Source organism: Bombina bombina, chromosome 1, assembly GCF_027579735.1.
Source record: "Bombina bombina isolate aBomBom1 chromosome 1, aBomBom1.pri, whole genome shotgun sequence".
NCBI lineage: Eukaryota > Metazoa > Chordata > Amphibia > Anura > Bombinatoridae > Bombina > Bombina bombina.
Window position 1 is genome coordinate 1,433,533,826 of NC_069499.1, and position 23,647 is coordinate 1,433,557,472.

Sequence of the window (23,647 nt, forward strand, 5' to 3'; positions counted from 1 at the left end):
ACCTTGAAGTAGAAGGTCCTGCCTCAGCGGCAGAGTCCAAGGTGGAAAGGATGACATGTCCACCAGATCTGCATACCAAGTCCTGCGTGGCCATGCAGGAGCTATCAAAATCACCGAAGCTCTCTCCTGCTTGATCTTGGCAATCAGACGAGGGAGCAGAGGAAATGGTGGAAACGCATAAGCCAGGCTGAAGGACCAGGGCGCTGCTAGAGCATCTATCAGCGCTGCCTGGGGATCCCTTGACCTGGACCCGTAACAAGGAAGCTTGGCGCTCTGACGAGACGCCATGAGATCCAGTTCTGGTTTGCCCCATAGTTGAATCAGCTGGGCAAATACCTCCGGATGGAGCTCCCACTCCAACAGGTGAAAAGTCTGCCGACTTAGAAAATCCGCCTCCCAGTTCTCTACTCCTGGGATATGGATAGCTGAGAGATGGCAAGAGTGAACCTCTGCCCATAGAATTATCTTTGAAACCTCCAACATTGCCAGGGGGCTCTTTGTTCCCCCCCTGATGTTTGATATAGGCTACAGTCGTGATGTTGTCCGACTGAAATCTGATGAACCTAACCGCAGCTAGCGGAGGCCAAGCCTGAAGAGCATTTAATATCGCTCTTAGTTCCAGAATGTTTATCGGAAGGAGGGCTTCCTCCTGAGTCTACGAACCCTGAGCCTTCAGGGAGTTCCAGACTGCGCCCCAGCCCAGAAGGCTGGCATCTGTCGTCACTATAGTCCATTCTGGCCTGCGGAAACTCATTCCCCTGGACAGATGGACCCGAGATAGCCACCAGAGAAGAGAATCCCTGGTCTCTTGATCCAGATTTATCCAAGGAGACAAATCTGTGTAGTCCCTATTCCACTGATTGAGCATGCAAAGTTGCAGTGGTCTGAGATGTAGGCGGGCAAACGGAACTATGTCCATTGCCGCTACCATTAGGTCGATTACTTCCATACACTGAGCCACTGACGGCTGAGAAGTGGAATGAAGAGCACGGCAGGAAGTTAGAAGTTTTGACAACCTGACCTCTGTCAGAAAAATTTTAATTTCTACTGAATCTATCAGAGTTCCTAGGAAGGAAACTCTTGTGAGAGGGGAGAGAGAGCTCTTTTCTTCATTCACCTTCCACCCATGAGACCTCAGGAATGCCAGAACAATGTCCGTATGGGACTTGGCGATTTGAAAAGTCGACGCCTGTATCAGAATGTCCTCTAGGTAAGGAGCCACCGCTATGCCTCGTGGCCTTAGAACCGCCAGTAGGGACCCCAGAACCTTCGTAAAGATTCTTGGTGCCGTGGCTAACCCGAAGGGAAGAGCCACAAACTGGTAATGCCTGTCTAGGAAGGCGAACCTGAGGAACTGATGATGATCTCTGTGTATCGGAATGTGGAGATAAGCATCCTTTAAGTCCACGGTAGTCATATATTGACCCTCCTGGATCATAGGTAGGATGGTTTGAATAGTCTCCATCTTGAAAGATGGGACCCTGAGAATTTTGTTTAGGATCTTGAGATCCAAGATTGGTCTGAAAGTTCCCTCTTTTTTGGGAACTATAAACAGATTTGAATAGAAGCCCTGCCCATGTTCCTCCCTTGGAACTGGGTGGATCACTCCCATAACCAGTAGGTCTTGAACGCAATGTAAGAATGCCTCCCTCTTTATCTGGTTTGCAGATAATTGTGAGAGATGAAATCTCCCTTTTGGAGATGAGGATTTGAAATCCAGAAGATATCCCTGGGAAACAATCTCCAGAGCCCAGGGATCCTGGACGTCTCTTGCCCAAGCCTGGGCGAAGAGAGAAAGTCTGCCCCCAACTAGATCCGGTCCCGGATCGGGGGCTACTCCTTCATGCTGTCTTATAGGCAGCAGGTTTTTTGGCCTGCTTCCCCTTGTTCCAAGCCTGGTTAGGTCTCCAGACTGGTTTGGACTGGGCGAAATTTCCCTCTTGTTTTGCATTAGAGGAAGTTGAAGCTGCGCCACTCTTGAAGTTTCAAAAGGAACGAAAATTAATCTGTTTGGTCCTTAATTTGTTGGACCTATCTTGAGGAAGGGCGTGACATTTTCCTCCAGTAATATCAGAAATTATCTCCTTCAGTCCAGGCCCGAATAGGGTCTGCCCTTTGATGGGGATGTTGAGAAGCTTAGACTTTGAAGTAACGTCAGCTGACCAGGATTTAAGCCATAGCGCCCTACGAGCCTGAATGGCAAAACCTGAATTCTTAGTCGTTAGCTTGGTTAAATGAATAACGGTGTCAGAAATAAAGGAATTAGCTAACTTAAGAGCTTTAATCCTGTCTAGAATATCATCTAACGGGGTCTCCACCTGTAGAGCCTCCTCAAGAGACTCGAACCAGAAAGCCGCTGCAGCAGTGACTGGGGCAATGCATGCAAGAGGCTGGAGAATAAAACCTTGTTGTATAAAGATTTTCTTAAGGAAACCTTCTAGTTTCTTATCCATTGGATCTAGGAAAGCACAACTGTCCTCAACGGGAATATTTGTACGCTTAGCTAGGGTAGAGACTGCTCCCTCCACCTTAGGGACCGTCTGCCACAAGTCCCGTGTAGCGGCATCTATGGGAAACATCTTTTTAAAAGCAGGAGAGGGAGAGAACGGTACACCTGGTCTATCCCATTCCTTCGTAATAATTTCTGAAAACCTCTTAGGGACTGGAAAAACATCAGTGTAAACAGGCACTGCAAAGTATTTGTCCATTTTACACAATTTCTCTGGGACTACAATGGGGTCACAGTCATCCAGAGTCGCTAAAACCTCCCTGAGCAACAAGCGGAAGTGTTCAAGCTTAAATTTAAACGCTGTAATTTCAGAGTCAGACTGAAGTAACGCCTTTCCTGAATTAGAAATGTCACCCACAGATAGAAGCTCTCCTGCTTCGGCTTCTGCATATTGTGAGGGTATATCGGACATAGCTACTAAAGCGTCAGAAAGCTCTGTATTTGTTCTAGCCCCAGAGCTGTCTCGCTTTCCTTGTAACCCTGGCAGTTTGGACAATACCTCTGTGAGGGTATTAGTCATAACCACCGCCATGTCTTGTAAGGTAAACGCATTGGACGCGCCAGATGTACTTGGCGTCACTTTAGCGGGAGATATAGGTTCTGACACATGGGGACAGCTAGGTGGTTTAACCTCCCTTTTGTCAGTCTGAGAAACCTCTGGTGATAAATCTTTAAATGCCATAATATGGTCTTTATAACTTATAGAAATATCAGTACATTTGGCACACATTCTAAGAGGGGGTTCCACAATGGCTTCTAAACATAATGAACAAGGAGTTTCCTCTATGTCAGACATGTTTAACAGACTAGTAATGAGACCAGCAAGCTTGTAAAACACTTTAATAAATGTGAAACAGCAATTAAATAAAAACGGTACTGTGCCTTTAATAGAACAAAAACTACCACATAAACTGCAAAACAGTGATAAAAATTAGTAAACTCTACAGTGTGTATTAGGGACTAAAGCAGCATTGCACCCACTTTCAAATGGGTGATTAACCCCTTAGGCCCCAAACCGGATTTGAAAAACGTTAATAAACAGTCAAACACACTGCCACAGCTCTGCTGTGGCTCCTACCTGCCCTTAAACACGACTTTTGCAGGAAAAAAACCCTCTATAGTGGTCCTAGATGCCAGAGGACTCATTTAGGGAAGGCTGGATGTCTCAGTCTAAATATCAACTGCGCATTTAGAGCGCGAAAATAGGCCCCTCCAACCATGCACTCGATGTCAGGGCCTTAAAAAAGTACTCCTAGGAGTAATCTGACTAGCCATGTGGAAAACTAGGCCCCAAATAAAGATTTATCACCCTCAGAGAAAAAACGTTTTTTCTATAAACCATGCAAACGTTTTGACACTAAGTAATATGAGTATTAACATGAATATTACCCTTTTTTGTAAGCATGATCCCAGTCGTTGTTAAATCACTGCATCAGGCTTACCTCAAATATACAAGGCTCTGTCAGCATTTTCTAGACCTTATCTCTCTAGAAATAAATATACTGAACATACCTCAAAGCAGGTAATCTGCAAACCGTCCCCCCAACTGAAGTTTTCTTTCCATACTCTTCAGTAATGTGTGAGAACAGCAATGGACCTTAGTTACAAACCGCTAAGATCATCAACCTCCAGGCAGATTCTTCTTCCAATTTCTGCCTGAGAGTAAAACAGTACAACGCCGGTACCGTTTAAAAATAAACTCTTGATTGAAGGTAAAAACTACACTAAGTCACCACATCTCTCTTACACTTCCTATCTTGTCGAGAGTTGCAAGAGAATGACTTTTAGAAGTTAGGGGAGGAGCTATATAGACAGCTCTGCTGTGGGTGTCCTCTTGCAACTTCCTGTTGGGAAGGAGAATATCCCACAAGTAATCGATGAACCTGTGGACTGGATACACCTTTACAAGAGAAATATAATATTTGCCTAAATTTTAGCTGGGTGGTCAGTAAATTTGTCTTAGTGGTGTGCCCATTAAATAGGTCCCAGGGAGAACACTAATAATGAAGAGATTATAGTATATTTACTGTACGACCAATACAATACATTTAGAAATACGTTTTAAAAGTAAAATTAATATTGTAAAAGACTACATTAAAGGGATACTGAACCCAATTTTTTTCCTTTCATGATTCAGATAGAGCATGCAATTTTGAGCAACTTTCTAATTTACTCCTATTAGCAATTTTTCTTCTCTTTCTCTTGTCATCTTTATTCAAAAAGCAGGTATGTAAAGCTTACGAGCCAGCACATCTTTGTTCTCTACAGGAAGACTTCCTAGCTTAATGCCATAGATCTTCTAGAACTGCACAAGCTGGCTTAAAGGGACCTGAAACCCCCAAAAAATTATTTCATGATTTAGAAAGAGCATTGGATTTTAAACAACTTTCCAATTTACTTATTTGATTTGCTTGATTCTGTTGATGACCTTTATTGAAAAGAATAGCTAGGCTCAGTAGCTGCTGACTGGTAGATGCATATAGATGCCTCGTGTGACTAACTCACCTATGTGCATTGCTATTTCTTCAACAAAGGATATCTAAAGAACAAAGCAAATAAGAGACGTACAATGGAATGTTGTTTAAAATTGTATTCTCTATATGAATCATGATAGAAAAAGGTTGAGTTTTATGTCCCTTTAGCGTTAAGTGAATAAGGAAGTAATTTTCTTGCCCATGCTCGGAAGAGGCACGTGACTTAGGTTCTCATCATGTCTGCTTCCTTTTGTAACTATAGGCAGTGGCTACACTGAGAATTTCTGAGAACACATTTTAGAAGAAAAAAAAAAATAGTTTGCTGTTTTTAACACAATCTGTTTAATTTGATTTATCATGGGTTTTTTTTTTTTTTTTTTTTTTAACCAGAGGAGCAAGGTTTCAAATTCCTTTAAAAGCGTGAGCTTTGTAGCAGTTTGTTTCATGACGACATCTCAGACTAACTGATGGCCCACAACAGACACAAGTTGAAGTTAAATTCAGCAACTATTTTATTCATGGTTTAACTGTAAACTCACCTTGGCTGTATAGGGCGTGGGGTAAGAGGTGGAGGAGGTGGTGGTGGTGGTGGCTCAGTCAAAACAGGAGATGACTGACCAGAACCAATAGATCCGGGACGAAATGAAGTGCTTTTCTTTGCCACCTGCTTCTTGGACTGGGCTTGCTGACTATCTGAACTGAGTCAAAATGAAAAACAGTACTTCAAAGTTCAGTGCCATGAGAACACACACATTAAATAAAAATGTAAGAACTTAAATACCCTATATAATACATTTTAACTTCACATTTTATAAATGAGAATACATTTGAAAGTAGAACAACTTTATGCATTGCTATAAACAATACACAAAAGAAGAGGATGACTGCGCAACCACAATTATACATAGAGAAGTACATAAAGAGAGGTTTTCAAGCTTACAATCTAAAGATAAGAAATTTGAAACAAAAGGTTTGGGTGGTAAAATCAGAGTTGGGCGTGTGTGACAAGTGGTGAGTTAGTGTACAAAGCACAGCGTTATATTGTGGAATGACAAAACTAGGAGTAAAAGACATCAGAATGAGACAATGTGTAACAATCAAAGATAATACATATGACTGATATGAAACATCAATGAGAAAAGCAAACTAATGGCAAAAACATAATCCTACTGCAATCATTTGCAGCCCAACTGGTACAAATTTTGACTCATGTCAGTATTAGAGCATCATAAGTGATCAAAATAATGATGAAACATATATATCCCTCATATGGCCAACAGGCAAGAAACTTTTATTCCCTATAATTCCTATGTAATGTGTTAGAGGCATATTACACTGGCCTCACAATCCACTAGTAATCTTTTAAGAACAGTTTTCACTACGACTCCCACTTAGATTGTAAGCCTTCCCTGCCTTTCACAATCTATTGTACCCTGTGAATAGTGCGCAGAAATATATTGGCAGATTCTAAATAATGATAATGATACACACACACAAATTCCTTTTTTGCTGCAGGGTTGTGAATATGCCGTCTATTGGGAAGGACTAATGCCCTTGATAACATTTTATTTGGTGTTTAAAAGTGAAATAAAGAAACAATGTTGAATCTTGTAAGGTAAGAAGAAATTAAACTTACTCAGTGTCAATGAGTTGGGGTGATGAGGCTGTGGGAGGTGATGCTGGCTCACCAGGTTTGTACGGAGATTCATCTACGGTAAGATCATGTGTGTATTGTACTACAGGCCCTTTACTTCGAACAGCACCTGGAAATAAAGACATGCTGATATTTTATCTACAAAACTTTCCAAATTTCTCTACCAGCATTATACAAGGAGAAACTAAATTACTCCCCTAATCTGACATTTTGTAAATGGCAATTAATGTGAACCTGACTATTTAATTTGCCTATGAAAACAATTTTGAAAGTCGACAACCCAAGATATTCATCTAGGCCTAGTTTGGTTTACTTTATGCCACGAAAAATAAAAAACAACAAACAAAAAAAACAAACACTTTTTTGCAAACTTTGGGTTTCTCACTGAAATTATCTACACACAACTAATTCAGCCACAACACAAATAGTTGTAAAAGCCTCTCTAGGGCCCCCTTTGTTCAGAAACAGCAGACAAGCATGGCTTTGCAATTAGTTTCTGGCAATTAGAAGGCCGCTATTTGAATCTGTGCACCACACTCCTAAAATTCCCGGCAGTGAAGGGGTTAAGCACCTCCCCGATTACGCCCCCCCACACACAGTTCTCTTACTCTCCTCCTTTCCCTGCCATATTTGTTTTCTGTAGTGTAGCTGCCTTTTTGTCCCCTCCAACCAATGTTGGCCCATAGTGTAGGGCTCCATCCCCGGCTCCATATTTAAGTGTAGTGTATGAAACATTTTGACAATTTTTCACAGTTAAATAGTGCTAGTTAATGTGTGTCATATAGATAACATTATGCTCACTCCCATGGAGTTATTTAGGAATGGCTAAAATGCATGTCTGTCACTGAGATAAGGGGTAGTCTGCAGAGGCTTAGACACAAGGTAGTCACAGAGGTAATAAGTGTATTAATATTACAGTGTTGGTTATGCAAAACTGGGGAAAGGGTAATAAAAAAGGGAATATATATATATATATATATATATATATATATATATATATATATATTTTTTTTTTTTTTTTTTTTTTTAATCAATAAGAATTTTCAAGTAGGCTGTCTTTTTAAGCTATTACATGTGCTTTTTACATTTAGCATGGTTTTAGATAATACATGTTTTTTAGATATGATGTGCTTATAAGAGAATTTTGAAATAAATTAATTTGGTAATTACTAAATCTACCCCAATGTGTTTCTGAGGTTTTTTTTTGGAGCATGATCAGCAGTCTAAGCTGACCGGAGCATGCAGCTCTGTGTTGGATGTAGGTCATAGTACCTATATTCATATGGCACAAGGGGTTAAAATGACATGTTCTTAAAGATTAGAGCATATAATTTTTTTTACTTTAATGGCCCTTTAAATGTTATGAACTAAGGGCAATGAGAACATCACTAGTCGAGTCAATTAACAAAGCAGATGTAAAAGGATCAATCTGCGGTCACTGGTGTAAAAGCACAACTAGATAGTGGTAAATTAATTTGCAAACTTAGGCATTTTACCATCAGAAATTATTCAAATACTCACCCACATTGGGACGTGTCCTCTGCTGCCCAGCTTGCTTCTTCTCTTGAGTGGAGGCTGTGGAAGTCTTCATACTAAACATAGGCTCCAATCGAGTGGAGCCACGATATATCCACTCACAACGTTTATCATCCTAAGAAGGAAGTATGTAAGATATTTACATTTAAGATATTGAAAGCTAAACATAGGTAGGCTCATATGCTAATTTACAAGCACTTGAAGGCCACCTCTTATCGGAATGCACTTGACAGTTTTTCACAGCTATGGGGGCGTTCGATCAAGTTTGCCATATAGATAAAATTGTGCTCACAGCAGAAGTCAGCACAGCTTGGTTACATTTCAAGTCTATCAAAAAGAATTGAAATAAGGGGGCAGTCTGCATAGGGTTAGATACAAGGTAATCACAGAGGTAAAAAGTATATTAAAGTGAATGTAAACTTTCACAAATCAGTGCCCGGTTTTTAAAATACTATTAAAAACAGGGGCACTTTAATTCATGATAGTTTACATTGTAACAGTTTTGTTAAAATACTTACCTTTTTCTTCTTTCAAGCCTGACCAGCAATTCCGCTGCCCGCAGATCCTCTCTACTTACGTCAGCAATGAAGAATCCAGCTTCCTCCAATCACGGCTTCCCCCCCAGAGCAAACATTTCCTGAGGCCATACCATGATTGGAGGAAGCCGGGTCATCATTGATGTGCTAAGCACAACATGAGAAGCGGTCAGGGATTGCTGGTCCGGCTTGGAAGAAGAAAAAGGTAAGTATTTTAACAAAACCACTGCAATGTAGACTTTCATGAATGAAAGTACCCCTGTTTTTAATAGTATTTTTAAAAACCGGGCACTGATTTGTGAAAGTTTACATTCACTTTAATATAACCGTGTTGGTTATGCAAAACTGGGGAATGGGTAATAAGGAAATTTATGCTTACCTGATAAATTTATTTCTTTTACGATATGACAAGTCCACGGATTTCATCCTTACTTGTGGGATATCGCCTCCTGGTCAGCAGGAGGAGGCAAAGAGCACCACAGCAGAGCTGTATAAATAGCTCCTCCCTTGCCTCCCACTCCAGTCATTCGACCGAAGTTAGGAAGAGAAAGGAAAAGCCAAGGTGCAGAGGTGACTGAAGATTAATAAAAATAAAGACCTGTCTTAGAAAATGACAGGGTGGGCCGTGGACTCGTCATATCGTAAAAGAAATAAATTTATCAGGTAAGTATAAATTTCCTATTCTTTTACAAGATATGACGAGTCCACAGATTTCATCCTTACTTATGGGATACAATACCAAAGCTATATGATACGGATGAAAGGGAGGGACAAGACAGGAACCTAAACGGAAGGCACCACTGCTTGAAGGACCTTTCTCCCAAAAATAGCCTCGGACGAGGCAAAGGTACCAAATTTCTAAAATTTGGAAAAAGTGTGAAGAGACGACCAAGTTGCAGCCTTGCAAATCTGTTCAACAGAAGCATCATTTTTAAATACCCATGAGGAAGCCACAGCCCTAGTGGAATGAGCTGTAATTTTGTTCAGGAGGCTGCTGTCCAGCAGTCTCATATGCAAAACGGATAATACTCTTCAGCCAAAAAGAAAGAGGTAGCCGTAGCTTTCTGACCCCTACGTTTCCCAGAAAAGACAACAAACAATGAAGATGATTGACAAAATTCCTTAGTTGCCTGTAAGTAGAACTTCAGGGCACGGACTACGTCCAAATTATGTAACAGACGCTCCTACTTAGAAGAAGGATTAGGACACAATGAAAGAACAACAATTTCCTGATTAATATTCTTGTTAGAAACAACCTTAGGAAGAAAACCAGGTTTGGTTACGCAGCACTACCTTATCGGAATGAAAAATAAGATAAGGAGAATCACATTGTAACGCTGAAAGCTCAGAAACTCTGCGAGCAGAAGAAATAGCAACCAAAAATAAAACTTTCCAAGATAACAACTTAATATCTATGGAATGCATAGGTTCAAACGGAACCCCTTCAAGAACATTAAGAACTAAATTCAAACTCCAAGGAGGAGCAAATGGTCTAAACACAGGCTTGATTCTAGTCAGAGCCTGACAAAAAGATTGAACATCCGGAACATCTGCCAGACATTTGTGTAGCAAAATAGATAGAGCAGAAATCTGTCCCTTTAAGGAACTTGCTGATAACCATTTCTCCAATCCTTGGAGAAAGGATAAAATCCTAGGAACACTAATCTTACTCCATGAGTAATCCTTGGATTCACACCAAAAAAGAAATTTACTCCATATCATGGTAAATTTTTCTAGTAACAGGCTTACGTGCCTGAATCAAAGTATCACTGACCGAATCAGAGAACCCTCGCTTAGATAAAATCAAGCGTTCAATCTCCAAGCAGTCAGCTGTAGAGAAATTAGATTCGGATGATGGAAGGGTCCCTGAATGAGAAGGTCCTGCCTCAATGTAAGCTTCCACGGTGGCAGAGAGGACATGTCCACCAGATCGGCATACCAAGTCCTGCGAGGCTACAAAGGAGCGATGAGAATCACTGAAGAAGATTTTCATGGATAGAGAGTCTATTAGAGTTCCTAGGAAAGGAACCCTTGTCTGTGGAATTAGTGAACTCTTTTCTAGATTCACCTTCCACCCGTGAGTCCTTAGAAAAGATAGGACCACATTGGTATGAGACTTTGTCAGCTGATAAGACGACGCCTGGATCAGAATATCGTCCAGATAAGGCGCCACTGCAATGCCCCGCGGCCTGAGAACCGCCAGCAGAGACCCTAGAACATTCGTGAAGATCCTGGGTGCCGTGGCCAACCCGAAGGAAGGGCCACAAACTGAAAATGTTTGTCCAGAAAGGCAAACCTCAGGAACTGGTGATGATCTCTGTGGATAGGAATATGAAGATATGCATCCTTTAAGTCCACGGTAGTCATATATTGACCCTCCTGGATCAATGGAAGAATTGTCCGAATAGTCTCCATCTTGAAGGATGGAACTCTGAGAAACTTGTTTAGACTCTTGAGATCTAAAATGGGTCGGAACGTTCCCTCTTTTTTGGGAACCACAAAAAGGATTTCAGTAAAATCCCTGCCCCTGTTCCGGAACGGGACAAATTACTCCCATAGTAGAGAGGTCTTTTACACAACGTAAGAACGCCTCTCTTTTTATCTGGTCTACAGACAATCGTGAAAGAAGAAACCTTTCCCTTGGGAAGGAATTTCTGAACTCCAACTGATACCTTTGAGACACGATTTCTAATGTCCAGGGATCCTGAACGTCTCTTATCCAAGCCTGGAGAAAGAGAGAAAGTCTGCCCCCTACTAGATCCGGTCCCGGATCGGAGGCCGTCCCTTCATGCTGTCTTGGGAGCAGCAGCGGGATTCTTGGGTTGTTTACCCTTGTTCCAAGCCTGGTTGGGTCTCCAGGTGGACTTGGCTTGTGATTAATTCCCTTCCTGCTTAGCGGAAGAGGGAGGGGTGACTCCTTTGAAATTGCGAAAGGAACAAAAATTACTCTGTCGTCCCCTTTGTTTAGATGTCTTATCTTGAGGGAGGAGGTGACCCTTACCTCCCCTAATGTCAGAAATGATTTCTTTCAAGTCAGGCCCGAATAGGGTCTTTCCTTTGAAAGGAATAGCCAAAAGCTTGGATTTAGAGGACACATCCGCAGACCAAGATTTAAACCATAGGGCTCTCCATGCTAAGATGGAGAATCCCGAACTCTTAGCTGCCAATTTGGTGATCTGAAAGGCAGCATCCGTAATAAAAGAAGTAGCCAGCTTAAGGGCCTTAATTCTATCTTGTATTTCTTCCAAAGAAGTCTCAGTCCTAAGAGACTCTTCTAGAGCTTCAAACCAAAAAGCTTCCGCAGTCGTAACTGTTACAATGCAGGCCGCTGGTTGCAATAAAAACCCTTGATAAACGTATAGTTTCTTGAGAAGACCCTCCAACTTCTTATCCATGGGGTCTTTGAAAGCACAACTGTCCTCGATAGGAATAGTCGTACACTTCGCCAGAGTGGAGATAAATCCCTCCACCTTAGGGACCGTCTGCCAAGAGTCCCGAACGGTGTTAGCTATAGGGTACATTTTCTTAAAAATAGGGGAACGAGAGAACGGGATACCCGGTCTTCCCCATTCCCTAGCAACAATTTCCGAAATTCTCTTAGGAACCGGAAAAACATTGGAATAAGAAGGAATCTCTAAGTATTTGTCCATCTTACACAATTTCTCTGGTGGGACCACAATAGAGTCACAGTCGTCCAGAGTCATCAAAACCTCTCGCAGAAACAGACGGAGGTGTTCAAGTTTAAATCTGAAAGACATGACGTCCGAATCTGTCTGGGGCAATGCACTTCCTGAGTCAGACAGTTCCCCCTCAGACAGAGTCGCCCTACCCCCCCCCCCCCCCCCATTTCAGAGCCCTGGGAGGGTACATCGGAGACAGGGGCCACATGGGCTTCTGCCCTGCTGCGTTTGCCTTGTAACACTGGCAACTTAGATAAAACTTCTGTAAGAGTGGATGACATAACTGCAGCCATATCCTTCAGAGTAAATGAAGTAGATGCAGTTGAAGAACACTGCGTCACTTGGGCGGACGTTAAAGGTTGTGACGCTAGGGGAGGAAGTTGCGGCATACCCTGAGTCTCATCGGTCTGAGAAACATCCTTAGATATACTTCCATTAAAGAAAATGTGTTCTTTAAATTGTAAAGCCCTCTCAGTACATGAGGGACAAAAAGTAATAGGGGGTTCCACATTGGCATCTAAACACATAGAACAGGTACTTTCCAGAAGCTCAGCCATGACAAACAAACTAGCAATATTGATCGTCTTCACTTAATAAAAATTAATTTTGAAAATCAAAAGTTATAGAAATTTTTTGGAATAAAATGAAGCCTACTGTGTCTTTAAAAAATGAACCGCAATAATTTTTTTTTTTAACTATGCAACAATAGGGAGCACTATAAAAAAACTTAGCAAATATTACTGCGTTTGCCCAGTTCAGCTATGCGTGAAGGTATAACCAAACTTTTGACACTTGCTCCTCGCCACAGCTCTGCTGCGGCGCCTACCTGCCCCCAGAAGATAGAGAATGTTCCCGTGAGCAGCGCTCCCAAGTCTGTTTGTGAAGTTGTGACACCAGAGACCTCCTGTCGATCGAGGATCCGGAAGACAAATGCGCGGCTAAGCGTGCAAAGCCAGGCCCTGCCCATCGTGGGCATAAATCAATCCCCAGTAGAGAAACCACATTGGAAAAAAAAAAAAGTTGGTTTAACCTCATAAACCAAAATAAAGAGAACCGCCAATGTGCCCCTCAAATAACACACACTCCCCTGACCAGTCATAAGTTTCACCACAGATAACGTTAGCCCTTGGGGAACAATCTCCCAGCGTCAGCCCACAACATAGTATACTGAATCACGCATCAGTTTACTGAAAAAAAAAACACAGTTGATAGTACCCAATAGAGAGGGGAACCCCAGGCACACTATTTCATTTTACACTGTGCATACTGATTACCCCTCCCCGGTATAGGGAATTAATGTCAGTCTGTTCTGATACTCTTAGTTTCCCCAGAAGCAAATGACTGAACATACCTCAATGCTGAGCGCAGCATGACATGGTCCCACACAATGAAGATGTTCTTTTTATCACCTTCAGCCGAGCTGTGGGAACAAGCAGGATCTTAGATAATGTCTGCTAAGATCATCATCATCAGGGCAGCAAATAACATGTCTCCAACTTTCTTGGGGAGTCACTGAATGACAATTTCTGTCTACCCTGAGAAAAATAGTACTCACTGGCACCATTTAAAAGATAAAAAACCTCTTGATTGAAGAATCTAAACTAACACCTCACTTTACCTCTCTCCTATCACTAACGCAGGCAAAGAGAATGACTGGAGTGGGAGGAGCTATATATACAGCTCTGCTGTGGTGCTCTTTGCCTCCTCCTGCTGACCAGGAGGCGATACCCCATAAGGATGAAATTCGTGGATTCGTCATATCTTGTAAAAGAAAAAGGGATTATCTATCTTTTTCAACAAACAAAAAAAATTCTGAAGTAGACTGTCCCTTTAAACTCACATGGAGTGACACTAGATTAGACTTCTTGGATACTACAGAATTGAAAAATAGTACTAACTTGATTACTGACCTTTATAGAAAAAAAGGACAGATCGTAACAATTTGTTGCATTTTACGAGTGCACATTATCCCTCTTTAATTAGGTCTCTACCCAGCAGTCAGTTTCTGAGGGTGAGACGTATAGTCACAAGAGAGGAAACGACTAAATTGAGATTACAAGAAATGGGTCAAAAATTCCTTTAATAATTTTCTGAACCAGATGACTTATTCGAGTATTGTGACAAATACAAGTCTATCCTCATGCTTCTTAATGATATCAATATTTTAATACAAAAAGACCCTCTAGGCAGAGCTCAACAAACACAGGAGCCACTAGGCTCCTAGATTTTTACCCCTGGCTCCTAACTTTTTGGGTTATTCTCCATATATCTATATACATATACCCCTATCTGGCTCATAAAAATATATCTGGCTGTTAATTTTTAAACAGATTTGTCAAGCACTGCTCTATGGATGGGTAGAATTATATTTATGTCTTCATCAATTAATTTTGGGGGTAAACCTCTTTCAATGAATATTTGACCCATTTCTTGTAATTTTTGTAGTAGTGCACAGCATTTTAATGTCCTTTTAAAGTATCCAGCAAACTACTGTGATCTGCTGCAACCAGTAATCTAGCAAAATGAAGTTAAAGGGACACTGAACCCAAATTTTTTCTTTTGTGATTCAGATAGATCATGCAATTTTAAGCAACTTTCTAATTTACTCCTATTACCAAATTTTCTTGGTATGTTTATTTGAAAAGCAAGAATGTAAGTTTAGATGCCGGCCCATTTTTTGGTGAACAAATTGGGTTGTCCTTGCTAATTGGACAGCACCAATAAACAAAGTGCTGTCCATGGTCTGAAACAAAAAATTGCTGGCTCCTTAGCTTAGATTTCTTCTTTTTCAAATAAAGATAGCAAGAGAACAAAGAAAAATTGATAATAGGAGTAAATTAGAAATTTGCTTAAAATTGCATGCTCTATCTGAATCATGAAGAAAAAAAAATTGTGTTCAGTGTCCCTTTAAGACAATATTAACCACAGTACCACACTTCTATATGTCATAATTAAACTGGATTTTTAAAGTCCCCAATAAGCGGATAATTTTTACTCACAAGGAAGAGAATCTTCACAAGGCTGCCATCTACTTCTTCCACCTTAGACTTCCACCAAGTCCCCTCCCATTCTGTCTTGATCAGCTGGCCATTCTTAAGCAGAACCATGGGCCTATTTGGGTAGGCACCAACATATTCAGCAATAAATTCCCTACACGAGACATCTTCAATGTCTTCCCAGGTTTTGGGCACTGGAAAGGAAAAGATAAGTTTAGTTGTGTTATGATGTCAGCGGTGCAAATGGTAAGTTAGGCATTTGACGCCTAAAACAAAATAACCCACTGCCTGTCAGCTGCACTGTACTGCTAAACAGTGTTAAAGGGATACAACAGTATTTTAGTTACAATAAATCTATGTTTTAAATCTGGAAAGAAGAAAGTGTACATGCTGTTAAATCTTCCCTTTAACCACTGAGCTACACAACGAAGGTTATGCGTGAGCATTGTGTTAACATCAAGCTACCACCACTTCAAGAAAAGGAGGGGGTGAAAAGGAGTCACAAAAAGTAACATCAATACTAGAAAGCAGATAACCCATGAGGTCACTATCAAACTATTAGAATGTGCAGGAAAAGGGAAAGTGGAGTCTCCCCTACCACATAGCTTGCCAAGACGATAGCTAACAAAACTAAAGACAGAAGCACGAGAGTGTATCAACATACTGTATTAAACAGGACAAATATATATGCTCACAAACATGGTGGCATACTAGATAATTCCAGTAAAACATGAATATAAAATGTGGCTATAAGCTTCCCCCCACCCTGAAAAGCAAAGGACAGAAATGACCAACAGATAGAGCTCAAACAGATAGACCCAAAGGTAGCAGGGTGTTCCACTTTATTAAAACATGTGATACATTAAAAATAATCACTATAGGCATAGTACTATACGAGAAACACAAAGCTATAACATTCTTATTTGCTAAGTAGCTCAATGCTTGGCGCTCGTTTGCTAAAGGTAATTGTGTAGTTAGTCTGTGTGTAATACTCTCAAAGTCCGCCTCTCTTTGTGATGTAATGAGCTATACAGGGAGGTGGGAGGGTTTTTAAAGCTTTTGTTGTTGGGGTTCCTTGCCTCCTCCCAGTGGCGGGAATTTAATCCCGCACGTCAAAGCTTGTGGACTCTCACCACTGCATGAAAGAAAACTTATTTTTCTACATGTATTCCTCATTATAGCTCAGGATAGGGAACCAAATTCCATAAAGGGACATTGAGATTGTTATATAAAATGAATAATTATATGTAGTAAAAACACTTTGCAGCGATAAATTACAGGGAAAGGGGACAAAATTCTGAAAAATATATTGCAAATTGTGGTCTTTCCTTATCCTCTTTAAAGTGGAAGCACAGGCTCCAGACTTAACACTGCTATGTCCTACACAGTCATTGGCTATAATCCATTTAAAACCATGTATCCAGAAATGTATAGCAGGGGATGCATCGATTTCCCTAATGTACGATATTATGCTTACTAAACAAAGCATATTAGCCGTAGACAAATTATGTAATCTATGGTTACCCATTATCCCTACAATAGATCGAGAAAAGATTATACAAAGTCTTATCTCTGTAGCTAAATATTGAAATTAATGATTTTTATTTACTCTGCTTAAACTATCTAAATGTTATCCAAACAAATTGGTAGTGTGTTCACGTTGCTCTAACTCCAGAGCGGACCTTCCTCATATGCTTTTGGCGCAAATTTTGAAGGGAATTCAAGCGCAAATCATATATGAATCTTTTCATTTATATCCGGTCTCTGAGAAAAGAATTAAAAAGTTTCTGGCAGTATGGGCTCCTATAATTAAGTCATACCCAATTTCGTTGCAGGGGCAGATTCTGTCTCCATTTGTTTCCTCCATTAGCTTTGCAGAACTTGTACGGTTAGATGTATTCCCATATATTTGGATTAGGAACTACAGAGAAATCCATTAGGCTAAGTCGAGAGAACCCCACGCAGGGGCAGGGTTGTTGATACCAGCACATCCTGCTCGGCCTTTCTCTCCAATTATACATATATATATTTTTATTTTTTTCCTTTCTTTAGTTACGGGTCTGTATCTCAGAACCAGTAGGGTCTTGTTCTCAGAGATACGGGGGTATAAAAATAGGAAAAAAAGAGCCAAACTTGTCAGTTTTCATTTAAACACAAATTATTCCTCAGAGTAAGGTTGAAAGTATGTATGCAACATTTCAAGAAATATTTGTTGCGATGTTGTGTTGGCTTTTCACTTTTAACTGCCTATGCACATGATAGTCCTGCGTGACGCAAAATGTCTTGTTTTATTTATGCTTTATCATTCTTTGGCTATGCTCAATAAAAATAAAATAAATCCATTTAAAACCTTCCCTAAATGGCCTATGCAGAGCAGGAAACCTAGGTTACAACATGTCACCCACTGATTTAGGGACAGTCAACACTTGCGGTAACATTATTTGCTATTGAAAAATAAAAAACGAAGATCCGCCTGCACTATACCCCTTCCGCCTTGCTTCTGTACTAATCACCGTCGCTAACTTCTCTAATACCAGGTAAATATGGCAGCCGAACTCCCCCCACCGTTACGTAGCTGCCTTCTTCTTCAAATGACCAGCAAATCAGAATCCAATCCTCGGTCAGAAATTGCACGCGCGTGCAATTTCTGACCGAGGATTGGATTCTGATTTGCTGGTCATTTGAAGAAGAAGGCAGCTACGTAACGGGGGGAGTTCGGCTGCCATATTTACCTGGTATTAGAGAAGTTAGCGACGGTGATCAGTACAGAAGCAAGGCGGCAAGGCAGAAGGGGTATAGTGCAGGCGGATCTTCGGTAATTATTTTTCAATAGCAAATTATGTTACCGCAAGTGTTGACCGTCCCTTTAAACTTCTTTCAATATTTAAACTTTCTTTCACGATTTAGATAGAGCATGTGATTTTAAAAAAAACTTTCCAATTTACTTCTAGTATCTAATTAGTTTTGTTCTCTTGATATTTTTTATTGATATGGATTCCTAGGTAGGCTTAGGAGCTGCTGATTGGTGGCTGCACATATTTGCCTCATATTATTGGTGTTTATATATGTTCAGCTAGCTATCAGTAGTGCAATGATGCTGATTCTTCAATAAAGGATACAAAGAGAATGAAGCATATTAGACAATAGACTTATTGCAAAGTTGTATAAAATTGTATTCTCTCTCTAAATCATGAAACAATAATTTGGGTTTCATATCCCTTTAATATTTTTTAAATATTTAAACAGAAAATAAATCTGCTTATTGTTCTCAAGATAATCTTTGCTTTGAATACAACATTAAAATTAGCATTTATGTCGCTTTCAAACCTTACTTCTGGTTTTAAAGATTTGGATAACATTTGTTAAATACTGACATATGGAACTGCAGTGTCCATTGTGTCATTACTCAAGGAGATTGTTATATTTTCCTACTCCATTTTACTTTACCATCAATTGAGATATTACTTAAATTAAGCTATGTTATTACTCCTTCGGTTTAATGTTATGTTTATAGTCCGTGTAATATTGTATTTAGCATTACATTTATAGTACAGAATGTTATTCATTGCAAAACATTTAAGCAAAGCACTGGTTATTAGTGTTTTGAAAGTTGTATCTAAAAACTAAATATTAGAACTCACATGGCCTGCAGACATGGTACAGCTCTGACTGGGTAACATATGAAGCATATCCATCATCAAAAAATATGAGAAACCTGTAAAATAGAAGTTATAAATAATAAAAATAAAACATATTACCACCCAATGTTTAAAGGGTCATGATACCCAAATGTTGAAACATTTGCAGAGGCATAACTAGAAACCACAAGGTCCAGGTGCAAGAATCTTAGAAGGGCCCCCCCCCCCAAAAAAAAGTGAATTTGATACATTTATTTATTTATTTATTTTACTTTTAAGGCAGAAAAAAAATGTGAATCAGATTACATGTCTGCAAAAGGAGGTACCCTGTGCCCACAGTCTGTAAAATGGTCTAATCCCCTATTACTGTATATAGTGACACTGTTTAACCCACCAGTACTGTATATAGTGAGTCAGTGACAGTCTGTAATCTGCCGGTGAGATGGCTGGCCTTACCCTACCCACCCCAGTACTTTATAAAGTGACCACAGTAGTCTGACATGGTCCAGCCCCCCCATACTGTATATAGTGGTACTGTATAGTGAAACTGTTTACCCCCTCCACCCATGCTGTAGTAACAAGGTCTGTAATTTGCTGGTTCCACAAACATACATGCATAAGTACACACACAGTCCCATACATACACACACACGTAAACACCAATGGGTAAAACAGAAACACTAACCCCTGTAGTCAGAGACACTAGTGAAGCATCATGTCACACTCACATATCATCAGTGCAGGCAGTGGCAGGTCAACTTTTTTTTGTTTTTTTTAAAGCTGAGCCCCCACCCTTGGGGGCCCAGTCACAATTGCGACCTCTGCACCCCTTGTTAGTTTCGCCCCTGCTTGAAAGTGATGCAGCATAGCTGTAAAAAGCCGACTAGAAAATATCACCTTACCATCTTTAATAAAAATTCTTCAGTAGACAGATCCCATTGTAAAGGACTTCTAAGCAGCAAATCCGTATATGTCTGTCTCGGGACAGGCAAGGGAGTGAGCTTTGTGCACACTCATCTTATTTCCCTATTCAGTTTAAGGAAGTTTACTATGAAATCTCATGAGAGTTAAGTGAAATCTCATGAGATCACAGTAAAAGAGTTCATGACCTTAGCATTGCTGATGCGGATTGGCTGCTGTTCATTTCTAAAAAAATTTTGTTTTACCTGCAGCTGGGCAGCAGCTGAGTATAACTTTTTATATAGAACTTACTCTGCTGAGCTGAGGAGATTGTGAGGTAAAAACAAAATTTATGCTTACCTGATAAATTTCTCTCTTGTGGTGTATCCAGTCCACGGGTTCATCCATTACTTGTGGGATATTATCCTTCCCAACAGGAAGTTGCAAGAGGACACCCACAGCAGAGCTTTCTATATAACTCCTCCCCTAACTGCCACCCCCAGTCATTCGACCGAAGACAAGCAAGAAAAAGGAGAAACTATAGGGTGCAGTGGTGACTGTAGTTTAATAATAAAAAAACACCTGCCTTAAAGTGACAGGGCGGGCCGTGGACTGGATACACCACAAGAGAAAGAAATTTATCAGGTAAGCATAAATTTCGTTTTCTCTTGTAAGGTGTATCCAGTCCACGGGTTCATCCATTACTTGTGGGATACCAATACCAAAGCTTTAGGACACGGATGAAGGGAGGGACAAGGCAGGAACTTAAACGGAAGGCACCACTGCCTGCAAGACCTTTCTCCCAAAAATAGCCTCTGAGGAAGCAAAAGTATCAAATTTGTAGAAATTAGAAAAAGTATGAAGCGAAGACCAAGTCGCTGCCTTACAAATCTGTTCAACAGAGGCCTCATTTTTAAAAGCCCATGTGGAAGCTACCGCTCTAGTGGAATGAGCTGTAATTCTTTCAGGAGGCTGCTGGCCAGCAGTCTCATAAGCTAAACGGATTATACTTCTCAGCCAAAAAGAAAGAGAAGATGCCGAAGCCTTTTGGCCTTTCCTCTGTCCAGAGTAGACAACAAACAATGCAAATGTTTGACGAAAATCCTTAGTAGCTTGTAAATAAAATTTTAAAGCACGAACCATGTCAAGATTGTGTTATAGACGTTCCTTCTTTGAAGAAGGATTAGGACACAGAGATGGAACAACAATCTCCTGATTGATATTCTTATTAGATACCACCTTAGGAAGAAACCCAGGTTTGGTACGCAAAAACATAATTTATGCTTACCTGATAAATTCCTTTCTTCTGTTGTGTGATCAGTCCACGGGTCATCATTACTTCTGGGATATAACTCCTCCCCAACAGGAAATGCAAGAGGATTCACCCAGCAGAGCTGCATATAGCTCCTCCCCTCTACGTCAGTCCCAGTCATTCGACCAAGAATCAACGAGAAAGGAGTAACCAAGGGTGAAGTGGTGACTGGAGTATAATTTAAAAGATATTTACCTGCCTTAAAACAGGGCGGGCCGTGGACTGATCACACAACAGAAGAAAGGAATTTATCAGGTAAGCATAAATTATGTTTTCTTCTGTTATGTGTGATCAGTCCACGGGTCATCATTACTTCTGGGATACCAATACCAAAGCAAAAGTACACGGATGACGGGAGGGATAGGCAGGCTCATTATACAGAAGGAACCACTGCCTGAAGAACCTTTCTCCCAAAAATAGCCTCCGAAGAAGCAAAAGTGTCAAATTTGTAAAATTTGGAAAAAGTATGAAGCGAAGACCAAGTTGCAGCCTTGCAAATCTGTTCAACAGAGGCCTCATTCTTAAAGGCCCAAGTGGAAGCCACAGCTCTAGTGGAGTGAGCTGTAACTCTTTCAGGAGGCTGCTGTCCAGCAGTCTCATAGGCTAAACGTATTATGCTACGAAGCCAAAAAGAGAGAGAGGTAGCAGAAGCTTTTTGACCTCTCCTCTGTCCAGAGTAAACGACAAACAAGGAAGAAGTTTGGCGAAAATCTTTAGTTGCCTGCAAGTAGAACTTGAGGGCACGAACTACATCCAGATTGTGTAAAAGACGTTCCTTCTTTGAAGAAGGATTTGGACACAAGGATGGGACAACAATCTCTTGATTGATGTTCCTGTTAGTGACTACCTTAGGTAAGAACCCAGGTTTAGTACGCAGAACTACCTTGTCTGAGTGAAAAATCAGATAAGGGGAATCACAATGTAAGGCTGATAACTCAGAGACTCTTCGAGCCGAGGAAATAGCCATTAAAAACAGAACTTTCCAAGATAACATTTTTATATTAATGGAATGAAGGGGTTCAAACGGAACACCCTGTAAAACGTTAAGAACTAAGTTTAAACTCCATGGTGGAGCAACAGCTTTAAACACAGGCTTGATCCTAGCTAAAGCCTGACAAAAGGACTGGACGTCTGGATTTTCTGACAGCCGTCTGTGTAACAAGATGGACAGAGCTGAAATCTGTCCCTTTAAAGAACTAGCTGATAAACCCTTTTCTAAACCTTCTTGTAGAAAAGACAATATCCTAGCGATCCTAACCTTACTCCAGGAGTAACCTTTGGATTCGCACCAGTATAGGTATTTCCGCCATATTTTATGGTAAATCCTTCTGGTAACAGGCTTCCTAGCCTGAATCAGGGTATCAATAACCGACTCAGAAAAACCACGTTTTGATAAAATCAAGCGTTCAATTTCCAAGCAGTCAGCTTCAGAGAAGTTAGATTTTGATGTTTGAATGGACCCTGTATCAGAAGGTCCTGTCTTAGAGGTAGAGACCAAGGCGGACAGGATGACATGTCCACTAGATCTGCATACCAAGTCCTGCGTGGCCAAGCAGGTGCTATTAGAATTACTGATGCTCTCTCCTGTTTGATTTTGGCAATCAATCGAGGAAGCAGCGGGAAGGGTGGAAACACATAAGCCATCCTGAAGTTCCAAGGTGCTGTCAAAGCATCTATCAGAACTGCTCCCGGATCCCTGGATCTGGACCCGTAGCGAGGAAGTTTGGCGTTCTGGCGAGACGCCATGAGATCTATCTCTGGTTTGCCCCAACGTCGAAGTATTTGGGCAAAGACCTCCGGATGAAGTTCCCACTCCCCCGGATGAAGAGTCTGGCGACTCAAGAAATCCGCCTCCCAGTTCTCCACTCCCGGGATGTGGATTGCTGACAGGTGGCAAGAGTGAGACTCTGCCCAGCGAATTATCTTTGATACTTCCATCATTGCTAGGGAGCTTCTTGTCCCTCCCTGATGGTTGATGTAAGCTACAGTCGTGATGTTGTCCGACTGAAACCTGATGAACCCCCGAGTTATTAACTGGGGCCAAGCCAGAAGGGCATTGAGAACTGCTCTCAATTCCAGAATGTTTATTGGAAGGAGACTCTCCTCCTGATTCCATAGTCCCTGAGCCTTCAGAGAATTCCAGACAGCGCCCCAACCTAGTAGGCTGGCGTCTGTTGTTACAATTGTCCAGTCTGGCCTGCTGAATGGCATTCCCCTGGACAGGTGTGGCCGATGAAGCCACCATAGAAGAGAATTTCTGGTCTCTTGATTCAGATTCAGAGTAGGGGACAAATCTGAGTAATCCCCATTCCACTGACTTAGCATGCATAATTGCAGCGGTCTGAGGTGTAGGCGTGCAAAAGGTACTATGTCCATTGCCGCTACCATTAAGCCGATCACCTCCATGCATTG

The 23,647-nt window shown here is 41.0% G+C and overlaps 1 protein-coding gene across 1 annotated transcript in view; it reads right to left on the reverse strand.

Annotated features, from left to right (window-relative positions):
• Window positions 1-23,647, reverse strand: part of SETDB1 (SET domain bifurcated histone lysine methyltransferase 1) — a 475,933-nt gene that overhangs the window by 404,993 nt on the left and 47,293 nt on the right. The window contains exons 8-12 of the mRNA XM_053705493.1: window positions 19,027-19,100; window positions 15,389-15,579; window positions 8,159-8,288; window positions 6,620-6,746; window positions 5,523-5,681 (exon numbers count right to left, since the gene is read on the reverse strand). Of these exons, the coding sequence (XP_053561468.1) occupies window positions 5,523-5,681; window positions 6,620-6,746; window positions 8,159-8,288; window positions 15,389-15,579; window positions 19,027-19,100 (681 nt within the window). The remainder of the gene's footprint in view (window positions 1-5,522; window positions 5,682-6,619; window positions 6,747-8,158; window positions 8,289-15,388; window positions 15,580-19,026; window positions 19,101-23,647) is intronic.